This window comes from Acinonyx jubatus, chromosome A2, assembly GCF_027475565.1.
Source record: "Acinonyx jubatus isolate Ajub_Pintada_27869175 chromosome A2, VMU_Ajub_asm_v1.0, whole genome shotgun sequence".
NCBI lineage: Eukaryota > Metazoa > Chordata > Mammalia > Carnivora > Felidae > Acinonyx > Acinonyx jubatus.
Genome location: NC_069383.1, coordinates 72,140,745 through 72,164,467, shown reverse-complemented (window position 1 = coordinate 72,164,467; position 23,723 = coordinate 72,140,745). Strand labels below are relative to the sequence as shown.

Here is a 23,723-nt window from a genome sequence, read left to right as displayed (position 1 = left end):
AATCTGGGTCATAACCAGTTGTTTCCTTCTCACAAATCAAATCTTGAAGTAAAATTTCTAATAAGCTTCAGACTTTTATGTAGTTACCTAAGAAGACAAGGCAAATTACTAAGCTAGGTGTGAAAACAGAAACAATCCTTGAAAAAATATCTACTAATGCATTACTGAGATTATTCAATGACATTAACATCTACTTTAATATTTACATATAAAAACCCTGCCAGAGATAATGTCAAACATGTCTGTAAACATATTAGTTTGGCCATAACTTCTTACCCCAAGCAGTTCAGCTTTAAAAAAGGAAGAATAAAGTCAATTTCCTCACTGTTTTCTTCTTTTACCATAGGATCTAGAAGGACCTACAGTAGCAAGGAAAAATCAATTTTACATTTCAAAGTTATATCTATGGCCTGTTTTTCTTGGGTCCTAGGAAACTGATTACTGATTTTGTTACACCACCAAGAAAAGATACATTGTGCATGCAAGATCATTATTCAAATTAGCCTTGACAATCATAATTTATTCATCCAAGGAACATAATTTACTCATCCAAGCAGTAAAGAATGTCATCTCCTTCATACATTTTGCAGATACATCTTTATTTATAATTTTGATTTGTGTCATATTTACTCTCCAAAATTCTTCCATTTGTATCTTCTTTGAATGGTATTCCTTCAATTTTATCTCAAAAGTAGAGACAAGGTCTAGTTCCAAACCATTCAAATTCTAAACGACTAGAGCATCTTCAATTCTTTAACAATGGGAGTGAATATCCTAGCTAAAAGATAATATTCTAAAAAAGACCACTTTTAAAATACTGCTAGAAGAAAAATGATCTGGTAATATTTGTGAAGAGTTGAGAATTTAAGAAGTGACAAAATAATATGGGTTGTGCAGCAGAACTCCAACTAAAAATAGGAATTTTAAAAATCAAATCCCAAAAGCTAAGTTTTCCTTTGTTTCAATATGAGAATAATTTGAAATCATGATCTATCTGCCAGTTAACACAATCAATTCTATTCTTGAAACTTAATTGTGCATTGATTTTAAATTTAGGATAAATCAATTTGTTTAGATAACTTAAAGAGACTATATAATAAAATATTTTAAATCAAGTTATTCCTTACTCTTATCATTCACGTTTCTAATACACTTCAGGATGCAAAGTCTTACAGGTAAATTCATACTTTATTATTGATCCAATGTGACAAATATTATCTTATTAAAGATTCAACAGTTATATGATTACTTGTATTGTGATCTTCTGCAGCAGATTGGGACTCAATAAAAAAATGTTTTCTTTTTCTTTTTCCCAAGAATGAACTATATTTAGAGAAAACTCCTCCAACTCTATCAAAAAAAAAAAAGAAAAAGAAAAAAACAAGTAATAAATGTGAGTTAGTACTGAAACAGAGATAATTTAAGATTCAAATTTCTTTAAATTTAAATAAAAGCATTCTTCAATATGTAAAATCTACCATTTACTTATCATTATTATGCTTCCTGTTCACATGTATTAAAGGTTGTAACAACAATGAAAATATTTCACTTCTTTAGTAGGAAAAATATCAAAATAACAAAAGTTACCCACCATCTTTAATTCTCAGCTTAATATATTCTTCCTCTGATATTATCAAAGGAAGTGTGGTAGTGGTACATTGCTGTAGCCATGAAGAGAACACAGTTTTTACATCTTCTTCACTTACATCTTTAGGCTGCCAGAGAAAAGGGAAGAACAGTAATGAATTATCCAAATACCTAAATTTAACGTTAACATCCTTAGTTTAACACCTTACATTAATATGTAAACCTTGATATGGCTGATGGACCTTAAGCAAGCTTCTTAACCTCTCTGAGCCTTGCTCACCTCATGTGAGAACCATAAGATGGTATCCATTGGTAGGAGACTGGGGAAGTAAATCACGGTATACCCATTCTACAACAGTGTGGCAAAAATAAATGTGCTAGTTCAAGGTGCAAACCAGTCTGGCATGACCATTTATTATCTGTGTGACTTTGGGCAAATTAATGAAACTGTCTGAACCTCAATTTTATAATCTATTAAATGGAGCAACTAAAAAGAAACAACTTAAACATTAAAAAAAAAAAAAAGCAAACCTTACCAAACAAAACCAGGAAGGATGTTCATATTTAGAGGCACAGATCTGGGAATTGATATTACAGCACAAGGAATACACTGAAGCTGGAAGAAACATTTACACAAGTGGCAAAGTTTTAACACTCCCTACCTCTAGGACCAGTGACACATATACCATAATTTGGCTCACTGGATGGAAAACCATTCCAACTCCATTCTCCCTTGCTTCCCTCTATTAAAGAGGTGAGAAAGAAAACTCTCCAATTCCCAGAGTGGACCTGTGTGTGCATATGTGTGCACATACATGTGACTCCCTTCTGACCAATAGTGTGCAATCAGCAATTGTTGAGAAGGGCCTCTCTTCCTAATTAAAAGGTATACAAACCTTGCAAGGAGGTTTTTGCTTTGTGTCTTTCCTTCTGCCAAGAACGCATATGTGATGCCTATACGTACAGCAAATGCCTTGCATCTAAGAGGAGGAAAGTTATAGGCTAAGGATGGCAGAAAGACCAAAGGAGCCTAGGTCCCTGATGATATGGTTTAACCACCTATGAGCTCCTCCAAACTTCTCTGTACATAAGAAAAATAAATTCTTTGTATGTTCAAGTCACTTTTCTTTGTTTTTCTGTTAAGCAGATTGTAGTACTGTTATACCCAGTAAGTGTAACGTTAACAAATTAAGAGGTATAAAGAAATTCTGAGAAAAACACTATTAATTTTTAAAGCTTTTAATTTAAGTTTTTAAAACCTACGTGAAGACAAAAACAGGAATACACAAAAGTTCATATAGGAAAGATCATTAATATCTGCCTAGGAAAATAAGCCTCTATTCATCCAGAGTCAAGCTTAGCTCTGCTGATTAAGCTTGGTTTAGAACTTGATCACCACAAAAGCAGGCTAAACTAAGTACAGGCATCGCTTTCCCATTCTTAAAGATCACAGAAACCATCTGTCACTTCTTTGGATGTTATTGGGCAATGGGATTAAAGACCTAAAGGAAGTCTGAAAATGAAAATGAAAACTATTTAAAACCGGGCGCCTGGCTGGTTCAGTTGGTAGAGCATGAGACTCCTGATCTTGGGGTCATGAGTTCAAGCCCCACATCCACTGTAGAGTTTACTTAAAAAAATATATTTAAAATCAAGACCTGAAGAATCAGAAAGCAACTCACAGTTCCTCTAGAATCAAACATGTTTAGGTCCTAAGAGATATAATCACCCCAGAGACACCTGCCAACATCCTAAAAGTTCCACTAAAATATGCAACTCAGGATTAAAAAAGGAATTCTGCACTAAGAGCCTCATACTGAGACAAAAAAAAAAAGTCAAATGTCTGAACACAAGACCTAACTTTTGAAAAATACGAAGATCAGTTAGCTAAAAAGTTAAAACTAGAAATCACTGTGTACAGTTCTGCCAATGTGTTAAATGTTCAGTTCCATACTATTGTGGAAATGGCATTTATTCTATTTATTTTTCTCTTCTCCAGTACATAATACAAGCAATCTTATCTGGGGTTTCATCAAAGTTCTGTTAAAATGGCTCTTCCATGCTATAATGACCATCATGATCCTAAAGACCCAAAAGGACCATTCAAATAATCAGAGAAGGATAAAGTCATGTTTGGAAGTTTCAAAACCTAGAAAACAGTAATTTTCCTGGATTGTAGTGCTCTGAGAACTGGTAAACTAAACTGGTACAGGTGATAATACTCTATTAGCGAGCAGTCTAGCACTCTTTTGGTTGCAATATTAATGCTATAATATGGGAAAATTTTTAAAAATTACATGAATATAGCAAAAATACCTATCTTCTAAAAGCCAAATTATCAGGGCACCTGGCTGGCTCAGTCAATAAAGCATGCAACTCTTGATTTTGGGGACATGATTTCAAGCCCCATATTGGGTGTGAAGCTTACTTAATAATAAAAAAAAAAAGCTAAATTATCATATTTGCATTGGCACAATATACATAATATGTGTGTTGCTTACTAAAGACTTCTTAGTTTCTCAAAAAATTAAACACAGAATTACCATAAAATCCATCAACTCAACTCCTAGGTATATACCCAAAAGAACTGAGAGCAGAGACTCAAACAGGTTCTATAGCAGCATTATTCACAAGAGCCAAAAAGGTAGAAACAATCCAAGGGTCCATCAACAAATGAATGGGTAAACAAAATGTGGTATATACATACAATGGAATATTATTTACCCATGAATAGGAATGAAGTTCTAATACATTCTATAACATGGGTGAACCTTGAAAACATGCTAAGTGAAATAAGCCAGACACAAAGGGCAAATACTGTATGATTCCACTTATATGAAATATCTAGAATAACCAAATTCACAGAGACAGAATGTACATAGGGTTACCAGGAGCTGGGGGAGGACGGGATAGGGAGTTATTGCTTACTGGGCATAGAGTTTCTGTTTGGGGAGATGGGAAAGTTTTGGAAATAGATGTGGCAATGATTGCACATTATGAATGTAATTAATGCTGAACCATACACTTAAAAATGGTTAAAACAGCATTTTGTTATATATATATATAAAACAGCATTTTGTTTATATATATATATATAAAAAATATATATATATTTTACCACAAAAAGACTTCTTCACCCTTCTAGCAAAAAGAAATACAACATTCTTATTATTTAGCCAAAGCATCTCATAAGATGTGTAAAACAACTGACAAAACATAAATTTGAACTCACTAAGTTTTCTCTAGGTTGTAATTTTAGAGATCTTGGAATTTTAGGGGTAATTTCCACTGGAGTTATTCTGACTACTGCATGCATTTCTATATTTAGTCTCTTTCTCAGGTCATCTGGAATCTGAAATATAAAAATAAATAAAAATATAAATATGTCTAAAACTTGATTTAAAAATATTCCACAGTGTAAATATTGGTATTAACTTTCATAAACTCGGGTAAATTAATGGGTAAGTAAATTTGTGTTATCATGATTCAGAGAGTAACCAGATGGATGTTCAGGTATTGTTGTATCACAAACATTTTAGTTTTTCCCCTTCATTTCTTTCTTCTCACACCCTCCTCAGAATGCAATCACATCAGCTGTGCTCTCTTGAGTCAAGCCTGTGTGAGTACGGGATGGCACCTGCTGCCAGTACCACCACTGTTCAGTGCCCATGGCTGCCAACCTTTAAAGTGGAGTGGGAAGTGTGGACTCCCTGCTGCTATCTTATATGGTCTCCAGGCCTTTACCTGGCACTTCTTCACCCCGTACTCACCACATATTCATAAGGAAAAAAAAAAAAAATATTCCCACCACGTGGCAGAACCATTCACAGAAGGAAAGTCCTAACAAGTTCAGTGTTAGACATTTTTATTTTGAAGATGTAGCAGATCTCTTAAACTGGGAGTTTAGAGCTAACAGAAAATAATGAGCTGATGGTCTAGAATTTTAGAAAATGATATAAGCCAAAGAGATTAAAACTTTGTAAGTTGCCAGCACAGAGGTCATATGTGAAACTGGCAGTAAAAGAAATCTACAAAGATGACCCCCTTCCTTTCCCATTTTTCTTCCCTAACAATTTCCTCCCTTTATCACCATGAAGTCTCACTTTACAATGCTCAAATTAAGTTCAAGTAAGAGAGGGCTAGTGACTCATTTCACATAAACGAAGCATTACTACCTGAGGCCGGGATGAGAAGATGAAACAACAGCTGCTCTCATCAGGGTAAGCAGCTTCTGGACACGTTCCCATCCTGGTGCCAGCTCACACCGTGGGTATCTCCCTACCTGGGCATTTCCCCCAACATATAACAAGTCCCTCCTCTGCTTTCAGGAACTGGGGAACAAACCTTTGGCAGGTATTAAAAACGTAAGGCTTCATGGGGCATCTGCGTGGCTCAGTCAGTTAAGTGTCCGACTCTTGATTTTGGCTCAGGTCATGATCTCAGGGTTCGTGAGTTAGAGCCCTATGTAAGGTTCCATGCTGAGAGTGTGGTTTTCCCTCCCCCTTTCTCTCTCTCTGCTCTTCCACTGCTCATGCATGCACGTGCCCTCTCTCAAAATAAATACTTTAATTATTATTATTTTTTTAATGTTTTATTTATTTTTGAGACAGAGAGAGACAAAGCATGAGCAGGGGAGGGTCAGAGAGAGAGGGAGACACAGAATCTGAAACAGGCTCCAGGCTCTGAGCTGTCAGCACAGAGCCCGATGCGGGGCTCGAACTCACGAACCGCGAGATCATGACCTGAGCCGAAGTCGGAAGCTTAACCGACTGAGCCACCCAGGCGCCCCCTCAAAATAAATACACTTTAAAAAAAAATTGTGAGGCTTTGTAGGGCACCCCAGGCTAAGCATGAACTCTAGAGTTGGCACACCTGGGCATAAATCCTAGTTTTATTTACTGTGTAACCTAAGGCAAGTAATTTTTACCTCTCTGGGCCTGTAACTATCTAAACTTATAGCTGTCCAAGTTTACTTAACCAGAATATACACAATCTTTACCCAAACAAGGACTTTACCATATAATCAGAAATGTGCCCCTGCAGGGACTTTAGACACCACTTCTTATACTGATTTTCAAATTGTATATAAAATATTATTCTAACTCAGAATTTGGAGAATTTCAAGCAACATGAAATTGCTTTCTCTCAAAATTTATACTAACCCAGACTTTCCCAAGATGAAGCGCTTCTATGTCTTTGGTGTACTTTGTGGCATTCTTCAATTCCTCAAGTCCATTCCAGACAACCTTTAGCACACAGGACTTAGCAGCTTCTTGAGTATGGTCTGAGCTGATTTGTTTTTGATCTAGTGGTTCTGATATCTGCTTCCCTTTTTCAGGTGACAGGACATTTTGTTTTGTTTTACTTTGCTGTTGCTTTGGAGAAAGTAGCTTAATTAGCTTTCCATAGGTCACAGTAAAGCTGGGCTCCACATCAAAATATTCCTGGTCCCATGGAAATACATGAACGGCATAGTGTTTGCGAAACTCAGAAGTTGCTGTGGCATTACACATACTGGGAGGCTGCGATTTGCACACTCTAAAAATATTGTCTAGAGGAACGACTTTGGACTGCATATTTTTGAATGCATTCATTTCAGTTAAACCCCAAGATAGCTCTTGTTTCTTCTCAGACCCAAAAGAAAAAATGCTTCCTATCAAAGTCCATAAGCTTGGCACGGATGGTGAGTCAACTGTAACTTCTGTTTTATTAGACCTATTGTGAAATTTCCCATGTGCATTATCTGCTTTTGAAACTGTCTTCTCTTTGGCCTGGCGGGTCTTTGGCTGAATAAGGAGTGTGGTGTCAGCTTCCAGCCTTCCATAAGCAGCAGCTGGAATCAGTGCAACTGTGTGGAAAATAAAGCTCATTAGTACGTGTTCACCTCTGCTATGGATGCATTACCATGGAGTACAGTGGAAAAATATAATAACACCTACCAATTTGGATGAATATGTAAGTTTGTTGATCAACCCAAACAGGAAAAATGGCTTTCGGAAAAACTATTCGAATTTGATCTAGCAGATGCTGTTCAAGGGAAGCAGCATGCAGTTCCTACAACCAACAAACAAACAAATCAATTCACTTCATGTTTAGTCCATTCTGTGTCTGGTAAGGAAATCACAAGTCATTCTTATAACTCGAACCAGCTCAGAATATATAATGAAGCTCAGAAAAGAGAAATCTAGAGACACTGATATTTTGGCTTCCAGTTATGGAAGGAGTAAGTCACAGGGCTAAAAGGTACAGCATAGGAAATATAGTCAGTGGTATCATCACAGTGTTGTATGGGGACAGATGGCAGCTACACTTGTGAGCACAGCGTAATGTACAGAGATGTTGAATCACTATGTTGTATGCCTGAAACTACTGTAACATTGTACGTCAACTATACTTCAATACAAACAAACAACTATTTTGAAGCAGTTTAACCTTAAACCGGGATAATTCTCGTTGTGTTTTCTTTACCAGTATCTCCCAATCATCTGCTGATAGGGGTTCCACCTCCACTTGTTGACAAGACACCACATGGGAGCACAGCTTGAGAAATACCTGGAATAAATAAAAAATGTAAAACTACTTTTAAAATATTTTTTTGTAAAAAAAATTTTTTTTTGCATCCCTAGAAAAGAAGAAGTTCTCTCTTTAGGTAAATAATAAAGTGTGAGTGAGTGAATGAACGAGTGTGCGTGCCTGTGTGAGTGTGTGCCTGCCTGCACTGGGTGGACCTTTATTTGACAAATATTTATTAAGTACCTATTCTTAGCTAGGCCTTCATACACCCCAACATTTTAGGAAAAATTGTTTCACAACTAATTATAGAAAAAAAGAAAATACACCCTAGCACAACAGATTTAAAAAACAAAAAACAAAATAAAGATAACCATTAACAAAAGAAATGTAATTTAAAAATGCGAGAAGGGTGCCTAGGTGGCTCAGTTGGTTAAGCATCCGACTTCGGCTCAGGTCACGATCTCACAGTTCGTGAGTTTGAGCCCTGCGTCAGGCTCTGTGCTGATGGCATGGAGCCTGCTTGGGATTCTCTCTCTCTCCCTCTCTCTTGGCCCCTCCCCTGCCCATGCTCTCTCTCTCTCTCTCTCTCTCAAAATAAATAAATAAACTTAAAAGAAAATAGAAGAAGAAACAATGTCATCAAGTCATGGCTTAATCTAGCATATACACACTCTATTATTTCTAGAAGTTTTAAGACTTTTAGTTTTATAACTAACCTGCATGGTACTTCTAGAAAAGTCTAGAAAAGAAAAAAAAAAATGCTCAGAGATCAGAGAAAATTATTTAGAAGTATAAACATTCACAGCTAAAAGTAAAGTAAAACAAATATACCCTCATTCCAGTCTACAGATACATATGAAATGCCAGTGTGTCTTTTGGGGTGCCTGGCTGGCTCAGTCAGAGCATGCAACTCTTGATCTCGAGGTTGTGAGTTCGAGAAATAAATAAATAGAACTTAAAAAAAAATAAAAAGATAGGGCACCTGAGTTGCTCGGTCAGTTAAGTGTCCAACTCTTGATTTCAGCTCAGGTCATGATCTCACCATGGTCATGAGCCCTACATCAGTTCATGAGCCCTGCACTGGGCTCCATGCTGACAGTGTGGAGCCTGCTTGGGATTCTCTCTCTCTCTATCCCTCCCTGCACTCACTCTCTCTCCCTCTCTCTCTCTCAAAATAAAAGAAAAAAATTTAAAAAAAAGAAAGAAAGAAATGTTAGTGTTTCAAGAAGCTGCAATCTACCACCTAACTTTCTTTTCCCTTTCTTTAGGCATTTCTGAGGATTGAGGAGTAAAATCCGAAGCCACCAAATGTTACATGCTCCAGTTAACCAGCCCTTCCTTTATTGCTTCTGCGGATTGGAGCAGAATTTCCCCCAAGTGCTTCACCCTCAGTGAATTTCCCGTTAGTATTTCCCCATACACCCTGTTTGAAAGGGGCGATTCCAGGGAAGCACAGAGCAGCTCGCACCCACCAAGAAGCTAGAGTCCTGGGCGAGCCGGTTCACCTTGTTCCTATTCTTTCGGAGACAGTGACTTAGTGGTATTGCTACAATACAGAAGATCTGCAGAAAATCAGGTAAAAGTTCATTCTGAAGCAAACAGGCATTAGAAACCAACAGGCCTGTTCAGAGGCAGATGAAGACATCAAGATCAGGGACAAGAAGCTGGTGTTTCTCTCTGGAAAGTACCACATATTCTAAGAGAGCAGAACTTTAACTTGCTGTGCAATCCTGGGCAAAATGTTCTGTCTCCCTAGGTTTGTAGAGCAAGGAACCAAAATTAGTGATGTCTAAGTCACTCTGGTGCTAAAGTTTTAAGATTCTAACAAAGACTTAGGGTAAGCGAAGGACTAATACTAGGACTATGGATTTCTCATTAGTGGCCTTTTCTCATTATCAAAAGCAAGCATGAACAAAATTAGTCTATGTTCAAAACAAGATAAAGAGATGTAACATTCTCATATACTGTTATGGGAAGCTGGTAATAGAATGCAGTTTAGCCCCACCTATCAGAATTTTCAATGTGTAGCCCCCTGGACTCTGTAAGTCAATCTGTAATGTTTCATTCTATACGGATTCAGAGATGTTCAATGCATACTGTAGTATGTGGAAAGGTACCTCTGATATACTTTGTGGGGAAAACTGCAGAAAATGTGTATGATTAAAAAAAAAAAATGTGTATTCTTCCTTCCCTTTCCTTTCCTTCCTCCCATTCTTTAAATCCTAAAGGTGTACTAAGATCCCAACATACAGTACACATTCATTCTGAGGCTGGGGTTAGAGAAATCCATTTTTTTTTACTTTCAATTGTAAATATTTGCAATGAATATGTATTATTTCCATAGTTTAAAGTATTTAGAAGGACATAAATTGGTGAATACAATAAAATGAAAAACTAGATGTAAGTCCTTAAGCTTTGAGGTTTACAATTAAATTCATAGGCAAGACAAAAATAGAAAAATAACAACTTTTTTGTTGGATAGATTTTTTTAAAAATCAGGTATGACTCTGGAAGGTTAGAAGATTTGCTGGAAGCAAATGAAGTCTAGTAATAGTAAGTAAAACTCAATAATTCATAAAGTAAAAATAATTGCACACAAACAAAATTAGGGAACCTGGAAAGTGAGTGAAATAGATAGAACACAAAATCAACTAGGGAGCAGAATACAAGATAAAGATTTAACAACAGAGCTTACAGTCAACTTGCATATCCTGGACTGGTTATAGCAGCACACAAGTTAGGTGTCATCTCACCTCCTTAAAAAATTAATTTGAATGTTTACTTTCCATTGTTATATTATGTGACATCAGGAAAAAGTTACAGTCATCACATTTTGTACTCACCTGGTCCCCATTTGAGAGTCCAAGTTTCTGACCAAGTTGTCTGTTAATTTCAGCCACACTGTCACCTTGATCACTAAAATGCCGGCCTTCTACCCAGCTCAAGAATGCAGGCTGATGACCCCAGGCCACTTCTATAGCTTGATTCTATTCATTAAAGAAGAAAGGAGGTGTATGAGAGTTTTTGTGTGCTTTTCTGTATTCACATTAAAGATAAACTATTATTGCAATCCACACATACAAAAAGAGTTCTATAGATAGGCGATAGGTCTTGGTTGTGCACATCAGAGCATTTAAAAAACTATAATCATTTCTAATACCCAAGACTGGTGATGCTGTGGGTGAAACCAATACTCTTACATTCTTATGATGGCAATACAAATTGATTCAACCATTCCAGAATTCAAAATGGCAACAGGTAGCCAATGAATTTATATAAACTTTGAGCTAGATGTATATATTTGAATATTTATTCTGAATTAATGATTGACAGAAGAAAACCACACCAAAACATATCTCTGCAATATTTTCTGTAACAGTAAAAACTTAGAACTGTCTCAAATATCTATTAATAAGAATATCATTAAATAAGTTACAAATTTACCATTTTGGTAAAGCATGAGTCAGTAAGTAGAAATATATCATGATCATTAAAAATATACCTGGGGCGCCTAGGTGGCTCAGTCAGTTAAGCGTCCGACTTCAGCTCAGGTCATGATCTCAGTTTGTGGGTTCAAGCCCCATGTCGGGCTCTGTGCTGACAGCTCAGAGCCTGGAGCCTACTTTGGATTCTGTGTCTCCCTCTCTCTCTGCCCCTTCCCAGCTTGCACTCTGACTCTCTCTCTCTCTCTCAAAAATAAACAAACATTAAAAAAATTTTTTTAATGTAACAGTATGTTTATTAAAGGGGAATAAATGCACATGGTAAAACCACAAAAATTACAAAAGCATAAAACATGAAGGCAGGTTCCTGTTCCCAGAGGTAATTACTATTAGCAGCTTCTTATGTACACTTCCATAAATTTTATATTATGCAGCTTCTTAAATAACTTTAAGCTTTAGAACTAAGAAATTGTATGTGCAAGTAATTAAATCAAAATATAACATGTATTTTCAGGGCGCCTGGCTGCTCGGTAGGTGCAGCATGCGACTCTTGATCTCGGGATTCTAGGTTTGAGTCCCATGTTGGGTATAGAGATTACTTAAAAATAAAAATATTTTAAAAAATGTGTTCTCAGGATTCCTGCGTGGCTCAGTTAGTTGAGTGTCTGACTTCAGCTCAGGTCATGATCTCATGGCTCGTGGGTTCGAGTCCCTCATCAGACTCTATGCTGACAGCTCAGAGCTTGGAGCCTGTTTCAGATTCTGTCTCCCTCTCTCCCTGCCCCTCCCCCACTCCTGTTCTGTCTCTCTCTCTCTCTCTCTCAAAAATAAACACTTAAAAAAATTAAAAGGACTTCATTGATAGCCATGAAAACTTACCACTTCATGACATTTTAGTATTATTAAAGTCATTTATTAATATTAAAATTAAGTCATTGATGCACTGAATTGTTAAATATTAAATTCATTCATTTCCATCAAATCTTACTACCTCAAAACTGGTTATAGGCTGCTTATTGTGCTTCTTTCTTTTTTTTAAATATTTCATTTTTGAGAGAGGGCACGGGCGGGGTAGGGGGAGAGAGGGCAGAGGATCCACAGTGGGCTCTGTGCTGACAGCAGCGAGCCCCATGTAAGTCTTGAACTCAGAAGATCATGAGCTGAGTCGAATCTGACACTCAATTGACTAAGCCACCCAGGCACCCCTACTGTGTTTCTTTAAATAGGAAAAATTTCAAAGGATTTTGAGGCAATATAATGTACTTTCAACTAACCATGTTATTAAAACTTTTTATACAAGAAAGTCATCGTGTATCTCTTAATTGTATAATTTTTCTCACAATTCACAGGATAGTCTAACTGTTCTTGCTGATGCTAAGCACAGTGTAATAAAGTATACAGAGCACTGGACTGGAGTCAAATTCCAGATTATTATGTCAGCTGTAAGTATGTTAGCTGAGGTTACAGGGTGAAGATGACCAACTCCCTGGGTGTTTTCCACAGTTTCATCAGTCAGTGGCATATAATCCAGATCAACTCTTATTTCATAAGAAGAAAATTTTATTTTTTTAAATGGGGCAGGTTTTAAATTTATTTATTTTTAAGTAATCTCTACACCTAATGTGGGCCTCAAACTCACAAGCCCGCGATCAAGAGTTGCACACTCCACCGACTGAGTCAGCCAGGCACCCCTACAGAAGAAACTTTTAAAACTAGAGATGTTAAATAAGGAGATGCAAAATATGGCCTGAAATATCAAAAATGAGAATTCTACCAACTCACTGGAAAAGGGAAAAACTGACTTTGTTAAACAGGAAAAATACTTCAATTATTCCTTTGGTCAATGTGTAATAACCAGCTCCATAATCATAATACACGTTCAGTTGGATTTTGCAAACTAATATTGTGAGTCCATTTTCATGTAAAACATTTTCCACCTGAACTGCAGAACCACTGGGCACTCAGGTAAAGAGAAGAAACCCACAGACTGGAAAGAGAGGAGCCCCTCTCCCAGGAATTCAATCAGTAAATATCTGCTTTTGCCATTACCTGTGGTATTGGTATAATATGGAGGGAACTTTTCAGGTGAAATCACAGGTAGTCATGCCTTAGGACTGGCCAGATTTGAGGCCTAGGTTATCTTTTGCTAACACAAAAGAAATGACAAGTCTGTACCTGGCCATTTCCGGATGGCCATTTAGGTTTATTTGTTTGAATTCAGTGTGGACGTGAATCCTTTCCCCCATTTCAGCCGTCACAGCAAGCACTGAGCCTAGCATACAGACAAAATAACTCAGGTAAAGCAATGGTTCTCAACACAAGGGTGATTTTGTTTCCCAGGAGACATCCGGCAATGTCTGGAGACATTTTTAGCTGTCATTACTGAAGGGGAGAGATGCTACTGGTATGTAGGGCCTAGAGATCAAAGTTCCTGTAAACATCTTACCATACCCAGCACAATCCCCCATAAGAAAAAATTATCCAGCCTAAAGAGCCAAGATTAAAAAATCCTGAGTTAAAGCATCTACTGGGTACCCAGTCCTGAAATAAGAACTTGGATAAACAAAACAATACTTGAAACACAGAGCATGACAAGGGAGATGTGTCACATAAACAGAGCAGTGAAGTTTTGAAAAGGAGACACAGGTGAGCAACAGAGAATCTGAAAGCTAGGCAGAGGAGGTAAGATTGATTATGCTCAGTTTTTAAAGTCATGGAAGGAGGGAAAACATTTTGGGAAGAAAGAATAGCACAAATACACAAGTGGAAAGGAGCAGGGTTATGGAAAAAACAGTGCTGCACACTGAGTGAGAGACAAGAGGACAAATTAACTGTGTGGAAATACCAGCCTAGGAGTGCCAGTGAGTACAGAAATGTCCTAGATACCCAACGTTCCTTTCACCATCAACAACCTAGGAATCTGTAACAGTGGGTCCCAATTCTTGTACATCCAAATAGCCCAAAGTTACTTTTTAAATTACAGATGCCTGAAGTTCACTCCCCAAGATTCTGGTTCAGTAGGCCTGAGGAAGGAACAGAACATTCGTATTTTTAAAAGCTCAAGGTAAGTCTGACACAGGCCAGAAGGCCATTGTTCTGGCCCTCTTCTCATTTCAACATTATAGATATTATGTACTCCATGCTTCAACCCAAATAAAATAATTCAACCCATTAACTCCCAACTCATGACTTTATGCTTTAATAATTAGCCATGCCCCCTAGCCCAGTAATTCTAGGGGGAAAATTATCCAGAATAAATTACAGAGAAGTAAAGTGAAAAAGTAGGATACTTAAAATTATTGTAAACTATTGGGGCACCCGGGTGGCTCAGTCGGTTAAGCGTCCGACTTCAGCTCAGGTCACGATCTCGCGGTCCGTGAATTCAAGCCCCGCATACGGCTCTGTGCTGACCACTCAGAGCCTGGAGCCTGTTTCGGATCCCTCTCTCTCTGACCCTCCCCCGTTCATGCTCTGTCTCTCTCTGTCTCAAAAATAAATAAATGTTAAAAAAATTTTAAAAAATTACTGTAAACTATTAAATATTTCCTGCATGATCAGTCAGTGCTGGGTACCATGCATCCACGATTTCTGAGGATTTCAAATATCCTATCCTTCTGCCCGCATAAGCACACTCACACTTGTAGACTATGTGCCTCTATTTCTACTTATGAAAATACGGATGCTGTCTCTGCCAGTGCTTAGAAGGGCAACTGACGACAGAGTTTCAAGCAAACCTACCTCTGTACTTCCAAGTATGCATAATTCTACTGCACATTCCTGGTACACCTCGGATGGGTTCCGAGCATCGGCGACACAGGGAAGAACCTTCATTTTCTAACCTACCCTGCTCAGGGAGACGGTGCTTAGTCTCTGTTAACGTGCCCTTCACTTAACAGGGACTCTGCAAACCAAATCTGCCCCTCCCTCTGGAGGCCCGGACGGCAGGGCAGGCACCAGGAAATCACTAGCAGGAAAAACATTCTTGAAGGTAATAAAAATTACCGACTTCCCAGGAGCCTTTCCAAACTGGAGTGAGGAATATTTCCCAAAGCACACGTAGAACACTGGGATGATTGAAAGCCCACTCTTAGCGAGTGAAAACACCTGGAATAGGATAAGTTTAAGGCCCAGTGCTGCACCAGACGTGGTGTGGGCTGCAGAGTGTGCCCCCCGCGGGCCCTGCCCTCGAGGGGCCTTCAGTCTGGCCTCGGAACGGCTCGGCGGAGACGGAAAGGCAGCCCGTTCCACGCCTCCGGGAGAGGCCCGAGCCGCCGCCGCGTCCCTGAAAGACCTTGACTCGGTCCGCCCCCAGGCTGCCGACCAGGTGTCCCGAGTCCGGGCTGGGGGCCCACGTCCAGGGCCGGCGCCTTACCTGCAGCAAGTGAAGCTGGGCCACGAGACGCCGCGGCAAGTGGAGGAAGCAGTCTCGAACGTTGGTGAAGACCACAGTCACCGCTACCCCACCACCCTCCGCACCCGCCAGGCGATCGCCACCCCACATCGCCGGCAAGCACAAATTCCTCCTAACGTAGGCTCCAGCGGACTCGGGCCACTGGGCCTGCCGAGTGTGTCAGAACCGGAGAAGATCGATCGGCCCCGCCCCCTGAGGCCACGCCCCTCTCGCCTCGCCCCCGTACCGAGTGGGCAAGCAAGCGTCTCCAGCTCTCCGAGGCCTCTCCGCCGGTCCGCTGGAGGGCGGCATCTCGTTCACCGAAGTCACACTCACAGGAAACGATGCCCGACGCTATCGATTCTCCAGCCAATCGTGGCACGCCTTGACCTATCTCCCCCTCTTATTGGGTGAGCGGGAGTGCGACGAGACGGATGTTGTCGTTTTTGCAAGGGGCCAAGCCGTCAAGATGGCGGCTAGTGGCGGGGAGCTTGGAGGTGTATTTGATCACCATGTCCAGAGGGCTGTATGCGACACGCGGGCCAAGTATCGGGAGGGGCGACGGCCTCGTGCTGTCAAGGTAAAGTGATTTCGGTTTCATCCTTTGTCCTTGAGAGCTTTATTTTCGCTGTGATCCCACATCCCAGCATATGTAAATAAAGGTTTGAAAGGCTGCGATCCTATCCGTCACTCATTGCAGATGGGTATGAGAATCTCTGGTACTCAAGTTACCAAAGATTCTCAAGAACCCTTCGGTCAACTGCTAGAACGTCAGCTCCGCAAACACAGTGCTTTGTGTTAGTCATTGCATCTTTCGTGTTTACAATAGTGCGTGGTGCGTGGTAAGCACTCAATGAATATTTGTTCTCTCTTTGTAGTAACTTCTCCCAAGCCAACTTCTGGAAAACATGTCGATTGAAGAAAATTTATTCTTTAGTTAGATTCTCGTGGGGTGAATTTACTTTTTTTTTTTCTGCAGACAGGTTGAACAGAATGTTTCTTGTTTTTAGAGGCTTTTTTTTTAAGCTTTTTTACTTTAAATATCAGTGTAACTAATATACAGTGTTATGTTAGTTTCAGGTGGGCAATATAGTGATTCAGCAATTCTGTATATTACTCAGTATTCTTCATGATAAGTGTACTCATTAACCCTAGAGCAGTTTTTAAAAATAGTTTTGTCCTAGGCTTTTTGGGGAAGTATATTTTTATGTGTTTGCATTTCTTTTAGGTATATACAATTAATTTGGAATCTCGGTACTTGTTAATACAAGGAGTTCCTGCAGTGGGAGCGATGAAGGAATTAGTTGAGCGATTTGCTTTGTATGGTGCAATTGAACAATATAATGCTCTAGATGAATACCCAGCAGAAGACTTTACAGAAGTTTATCTTATTAAATTTATGAATCTACAAAGTGCAAGGTAATTTGCAAGTTAAGCATAAGTTTTGTCTCCCCCATCCCCATTGCTATCATTTTGACCCTGGTTTTCCCTCATTTATACCTGAATTACCCAATAACCTAATATTGCCCTGTATTACTCTGGTCTTACTCTAGTCTTAAGTGTTAGCCTTATCAAAACACTATTCACATTGTGTCATTCCCATGCTTAAGAATCTTCTGTCGTGTATTGTGGTAGATTAAAAAATGGGTTTGGAGTTAAGTTTTTGAGCTCCACTGCTTACTAACATCATGACTTTGGACAAGTTGTTTAACTTCAGTAAGCCTGTTTTTTTTCCATTCTGTAAAATCTGTATGGTAAAAGGACCTATTCACTGAAGTTGTGTGAGGATAATGAGATAACCTATGTAAAGGGCTAAGTGTAGTGCCTCCTGTTCAGAATGCAGTAAACGTTAGGTATTGAAGTTCTTATTGTTATGCATCTATGTGAATTGACCGCATTTTTTCCAGTCTTCTCTGTAACATAAATTCTTCTCCAATAAGGCTGAAGTATGAAATGCCTTACCTAGTTTTATGTTGACCCCATTCTTGTCACTAATTTGCTCCAAGACTCATCCTTCTTTGGCTGTTGCCATTCATAGTTTCTTTATATTTTTTAAAGATTTTAAGTAATCTCTATACCCAACATGGGGCTCAAACTTACAACCCCAAGATCAAATGTTGCATGCTCTACCTAGCTAAGCCAGCCAGGAGCCCCATCATTCATATTTTCTTTCTGTACTACAAATAGCACTTGCAGCCTGCCACAAAAGCAATTGATTTTATGTGGTTGTATATTATTCTCAGTTTGCTCTTATATGTAATCTCACTTCCCCTAATCACTTCCCCCTAGCCTGCTCTTCATAGTCAGGGAAACATATTTGCTAGAACTTTTGCACCTCCCATAGCACATAGTATATTATGTGAAGTTCAATATCTTGCTTCGAATTGTAGCTCTACAAACCAATGTGAGTATGGCTAAGTTATAAATATTTCTAGGCCTCAGTTTCATCATAGGGTTTTTATGAAGTATTAATTCAGGTGAAGCATTTCAGGCACTGCCTGGTGCATGAAAAATATCAGTATTTTTATCATTATCCCTGGGCACAGAAGTACTTAAATATTTATTGTAGTATAATGCCTGGCCAGTCATACATGTTTAATAAATATTTTTTGAATACCATTCTTTGACTTTGTCATTGATTAGTTATATATTCAGCATTTACTCAATTACTGAAGATTTTATAATTATAATATTATTAATTTTTATATATTTTTATATATGAATTTTTATATATGAATTTTTATATATGAATTTTTATATATGAATCCCATCATAGGAACAAAACTGTGGTGAAAAGACTAAACTGGGTATGAGCTAACTCTTAAGGGCCATTTAATTTAACACAGAGAAATCTGTATTTCATGACCATAGATTGTGTACCTCAGGTTAACTGCTGGGGATCCTAAGTTGGTTAAAGGGGGTCTGGATATGTGTGGATGACTTAGCTCAAAACCTGTTAGCACTATAGAGAGTTCTAAGAGTATTCCCTACATCAGTAGAATCAATACCATCCATAAGGAGAACATCTTAATTCCCAACCCATAGGAAGTATATACACATAACAAAAGCTGAACTTTACTGTTTAGATCAATGCACTGTATCCTAGTTCAGCTATCATCCTAAGTAAGTCAAGATTAATAAACCATGCTAGCATGTATTTCTGTTTAGGACAGCCAAGAGAAAAATGGATGAACAGAGTTTCTTTGGTGGATTGCTTCACGTGTGCTATGCTCCAGAATTTGAAACAGTTGAAGAAACTAGAAAAAAATTACAGGAGAGGAAGGCTTATATAGCAAGAACTACTAAAAATAAAGGTATGGAAAGCCTGTTACTAAACACCTTCAATGTGTAAGGCACTCTGCTAGGTATATCATCATGGAGCTCCCAGTCTGGTGGGAAGAGAGGCAAATAAATGATCACAATATTTAAGAACTCTGCAGCACTCTTATGGAATATGGGCTGGAAAGGGAGAGATGTTGGTTTGTGGAAGCCTTCCTATAGGATGAGAGAGGTGGCTGAGTTTTGAAGGAGTAGACATTACTCAGGAGGCGAGAGGAAGAGATGGAAAGGTCGGCCAGGTGGAAAGTTTAAAGGTCCAGAGGAATAAATGAGCAGTATGCGTTTGAAGGAACTATGAATAGTACAGGATAACCACAACACAGGGATTGCAGTGAGAGGGAAGATAGAGGACAGGAACTGAATCATGAAGGGCATTGTGTCACAGGCTGCGGAATTAAGGTTTGACCTAAAGGCAATGAGAAACAATTATGATTTGCAGACCAGTTACCAACGGCTAATCTAAAACTGCTAATTGTGGAAAAGTTCCACTTTTGACCAGCAGCTGGCCAGGTGCCCCATATGCCCAACTGAGTTTCCCTAGACACAAATTCTAGGTGCCTGGAATGGAGCCATGGGCTTTGGTACATGAACTGTAGGAACAGAGTACTAAGAATTGGACTGAAATAATGTGTGTGGTCTGAAATCTGAATAGTACTGGAAATCCACATTACTAAATATCTACCCTTTAGTTGAAGGACAAAGTAATTGTGCAGACACCTATTGAATATAATGAGTGATTGGGGAAAGGGCAGGTGGCAGAGGTGAAGAGAGATAGAAGGTAGGAAGACTCTTGGAAAACTTACCTTAAAATTTGGCAAGAGAGCTGTTGAGAGTCCCTGATCACTTGTAGACAATGAACTTTTAACCTGTGGGATATGTGAATAGCTCCAGGAGAACTTATGTTTGTGTGCCAAATAAAATTACAAAATATGGGTCCAGCCTGTTGCCTCCTTTAAAAACTAACAAACACCAACTAAGCAGCATGATACATTCATGTAGTAGAATGCTCCAAAGCTGTAAAAAAAGGAGCATTCTATGTAATGACCTAGGAAAAAAAATCTCTAAGATCTACAATTAAGTGGAAAACACAAAGGTGCAGAGAAATGGCTATTATGGGGAAAAAAAGAGGAGTAGGCAGGGGGAAGAAAAGTAAGACATACTGGACAGATAAATAAGAAAGTAAGAATGGGATTACTTCTGGGTGGAGGGTAGAAACCAGGCATATAGGGGGTAAAGAAAGTGTGAAGTGTGACACTAATATACCCTTTATACTTTTTAAACACATGAATGTATTACCTGCTCAAGAAAAAAAAATTTTCAGGGTAGCATTTGTTAACATTTTAAAGTAGTGTTTGTTTTTAAAATCACACATTTCTGAATAATGAAAACAGTAAACAAACCATTTTTTTCCTCTTCTCTCATCTTTTAAATTGTAACATAAAGATCATTACGTGACAAAGAAGAAACTGGTTACGGAGCTTAAAAACACACAAGATTTTAGACAGGACTTCCATTCAGAGACCTCTGGATGTGCAGCCACTTTGAACACTTCTACTGGCAACTCAGATCCTTGTCTTCCTTATTCTTGTGAATTGCCTTTATGTTATTTTTCCTCGAAATGTACATGTTCATCAGGGGAGCATATGGACAGGGCATCAAACTTCTCTCAGGATGGTAGAAACCATGAAGAAACATTGGAGCATTGTATGCACAGTGACTCTTTGCAGAAAATACGGGTGAAACCGTTTAAAAATTCATCGGTCTGCCCTGGCGCACAGAAGGCTATTACTTCTTCAGAGGCAGTTGACAGATTTATGCCTAGGACAACACAACTGCAGGAGCGGAAAAGAAGAAGAGAAGATGATCGTAAAATTGGAACTTTTCTTGGAACAAGCACGAGTAGTGATGAGGTTATGATTGGGCCTCTGTTACCAGACTTACACAAAGTGGATATGCACGATGACTCGTTGAACACGACAGCAAATTTAATTCGGAATAAACTTAAAGAGGTAAGATCATTTTTAAAAAAACTGTTTTGAGAGATCATTTGGTTATAGGGCTAACAACTAAATGGAGATTTGTGGCAACTAAAGTATTGTCATTAATTTTTTTTGTTTTCAGTTTTTTTTTAATTTTTTTTTTAATTTTTTTTTAATTTTTTTTTTCAACGTTTATTTATTTTTGGGACAGAGAGAGACAGAGCATGAATGGGGGAGGGGCAGAGAGAGAGGGAGACACAGAATCGGAAACAGGCTCCAGGCTCTGAGCCATCAGCCCAGAGCCGGACGCGGGGCTCGAACTCACGGACCGCGAGATCGTGACCTGGCTGAAGTCGGACGCTTAACTGACTGCGTCACCCAGGCGCCCTGTTTTCAGTTTTTTGATGTGTTTTTCTACAGTTCCTGTTGAATTAACTGAATCTGATGAACAGAAAAGTATGTGCTTTGATATCATTAGCCTTTGCTTTAAACAGTGAGCAGAACAGAGGCGCCTGGGTGGCTCAGTCAATTGAGCATTTGACTCTTGATTTCAGCTCAGGTCATGAACTCTTGGTACATGAGTTTGAGCCCTGCATCAGGCTCTCTGCTGTCAGCAAGGAGCCTGCTTTGGATCCTCTGTCCCCTTCTCTCTGCTCCTCCCCCACTTGTTCTCTCTGTCTCAAGAATAAACATTAAAGAAATGAACAGAACATATTCTATGTCATTCTAGATATAAAACATAAAAGCAGTGGTTTCAGTCCGTGAGATCAATCTGTGAGAGTGGAGCCCAGGCCCTCTCTTTTTAAAGCTCCCCAAATGGTTCTATTATGTGTCAAAGTACTGAATTATTGTGTTGAAGGAAAACTTTTTCTCAAGTTCAGTGTTCTTACAAATTACATCAAAATGGTTTTTGCTTCTTTGATAAAGATAGCCATAGAATGAGGTGAGATTATTCTAAAGACTAGGCCCTAAGGTCTGCATTTCAAAATGTAAACTTCTTAAATAGATTACAACTCAACTGTCCTAATTAAGTACTAATTTTTTTACATATTTACATAATCATTTTCCATTTTCTAAGCACAAATAAAAGAAAGCTAACATTTGAGTTAGCTTTTGAAAGATAGCTTTTTGTGGGGTAAACCTTTTATAAATCAAACTGAGGGAAAACAACCTTCTTTTAAACTTTAACTCTGGAGGTTCAGAAAGGGCTTTTCACGCAGTTGTAAATGTATTTTACAATGTGATTAAGGGAATCTAAGGTAGCTTCATTTATTTTATGTACATGTTTTTACCTGAAAATTACTATCTGATTAAGGATGAGGGCTTATGTTATAATATTAAAAGTCTGTGAACACAATTTCCATGCTTAAGCCTCTTTTTAAATGTTTGAGTTTGTGCTGGCCCTTTTCTTCCTTCAGATACAGTTGAACTGAGGCATAGATGCAGGTACATAGCTCCCTCAGCCAGAAATGACTATATTTTCAAGAAAAAAATTGTTAGGTCCAAATCCTAAGTAAGGAGACAATAGAACAACAAAATGGAGAAATACTGAATACAACTTACACAGTTTCTAATAATTTTACATGTTAAGTGAAGACTGTCTTACTCTGCTTTAACTCATTGTCAACTCTTTTTCCAGTGATGTGTTTGGTTTCACTTCCCTAGGAAATTGAGGATTATACCATTTTCTACTTATTTCTCCAATTTTTCATACTCCACCCCCGTCAAGCCTCCATGTCTGTAAATACATCAAATGTTATCAGTGTTTCAGGTTACACAGAATGGAGATCTCTATCTGTGTCTATAAAATAGCAAGTGACTTCACATCTATAAAGGATTGTTAAAGTAGAGTATATTATCCCCTTATCCCCTCAAGTTTTTTTTTTTTCTTGTTACATGGCTTTAGAAATTTTACTCCCATCAGTGTTTGGACAGAAAACTTTGTGCGTAGACCATAGGCTGTAACCTGAAATTGGGCTAACTGCCTTAAATGTGACAGCAGGAATTGAACTACTAGATGTATCTCCTACCTCTCCTAATAATTTATTTATTCTTGTACTATAAAAACTAAGTTTTGATGGTTCTCTTTTTTTTAAACTAGGTAATTTCATCTACGCCAAAACCTCCAGAAGACAAGCTGGAAGATGTACATACAAGTCGTCCGTTAAAACAAAGAAGAAGAATATAGATTGCCAGCAGCAAATTATATTTTCTAAGGGACTATTTATCTTTTATTTTTTAGCCTATCATTTTAATTCTTTAAGAGATTTTACTGCTGGTATTTTTTAGTGCACTCCTCTTTGTGATACCATTCAAGCTATTGTATCTAATGAAGGTTCATCTTTTAAAATTAGCTTATCATTCACAGAATACATGTCAGCCAAATATGTTCCTTAAAAAAAAAAAAAAAAAAAAAAAAATTAAAGTTTTCCGGAAGCTCCATCCAGTGACTTTGGTTACATTTTATTGGCT

At 38.3% G+C, this 23,723-nt stretch overlaps 2 protein-coding genes across 4 annotated transcripts in view; one reads left to right on the top strand and one right to left on the bottom strand.

The window, feature by feature from the left end:
• PEX1 (peroxisomal biogenesis factor 1) overlaps positions 1–16,149 on the bottom strand; it is a 46,577-nt gene extending 30,428 nt beyond the window's left edge. The window contains exons 1-9 of one of the 3 annotated variants that reach the window (XM_027071879.2): positions 15,916–16,149; positions 10,944–11,087; positions 8,056–8,139; positions 7,527–7,641; positions 6,750–7,435; positions 4,820–4,939; positions 1,592–1,715; positions 1,250–1,350; positions 277–359 (exon numbers count right to left, since the gene is read on the bottom strand). In XM_027071879.2, the coding sequence (XP_026927680.1) occupies positions 277–359; positions 1,250–1,350; positions 1,592–1,715; positions 4,820–4,939; positions 6,750–7,435; positions 7,527–7,641; positions 8,056–8,139; positions 10,944–11,087; positions 15,916–16,044 (1,586 nt within the window). In that variant the 5' untranslated portion in view covers positions 16,045–16,149. The remainder of the gene's footprint in view (positions 1–276; positions 360–1,249; positions 1,351–1,591; positions 1,716–4,819; positions 4,940–6,749; positions 7,436–7,526; positions 7,642–8,055; positions 8,140–10,943; positions 11,088–15,915) is intronic. The other 2 variants (XM_027071876.2, XM_027071875.2) reach the window with 2 other exon arrangements.
• A 97-nt stretch (positions 16,150–16,246) lies between these two features.
• On the top strand, positions 16,247–23,693 carry RBM48 (RNA binding motif protein 48). Its single transcript, XM_015066516.3, has 5 exons — positions 16,247–16,513; positions 17,162–17,352; positions 19,102–19,247; positions 20,716–21,281; positions 23,353–23,693. Exons 1-5 carry the CDS (start codon positions 16,403–16,405, stop codon positions 23,437–23,439), a joined length of 1,101 nt encoding a protein of 366 aa, XP_014922002.1. The 5' UTR covers positions 16,247–16,402; the 3' UTR covers positions 23,440–23,693.
• Positions 23,694–23,723: the final 30 nt, after the last annotated feature.

What these genes read in the sequence shown, in the direction of transcription:
- RBM48 (XM_015066516.3), top strand. Translation starts at nt 16,403, where the DNA reads ATGGCGGCTAGTGGCGGGGAGCTTGGAGGTGTATTTGATCACCATGTC. An exon ending in AAGAACTACTAAAAATAAAG is followed by an intron (nt 19,248 to 20,715) that starts GTATGGAAAGCC and finishes TGTAACATAAAG; the next exon opens with ATCATTACGTGACAAAGAAG. An exon ending in TTCGGAATAAACTTAAAGAG is followed by an intron (nt 21,282 to 23,352) that starts GTAAGATCATTT and finishes TTTTTAAACTAG; the next exon opens with GTAATTTCATCTACGCCAAA.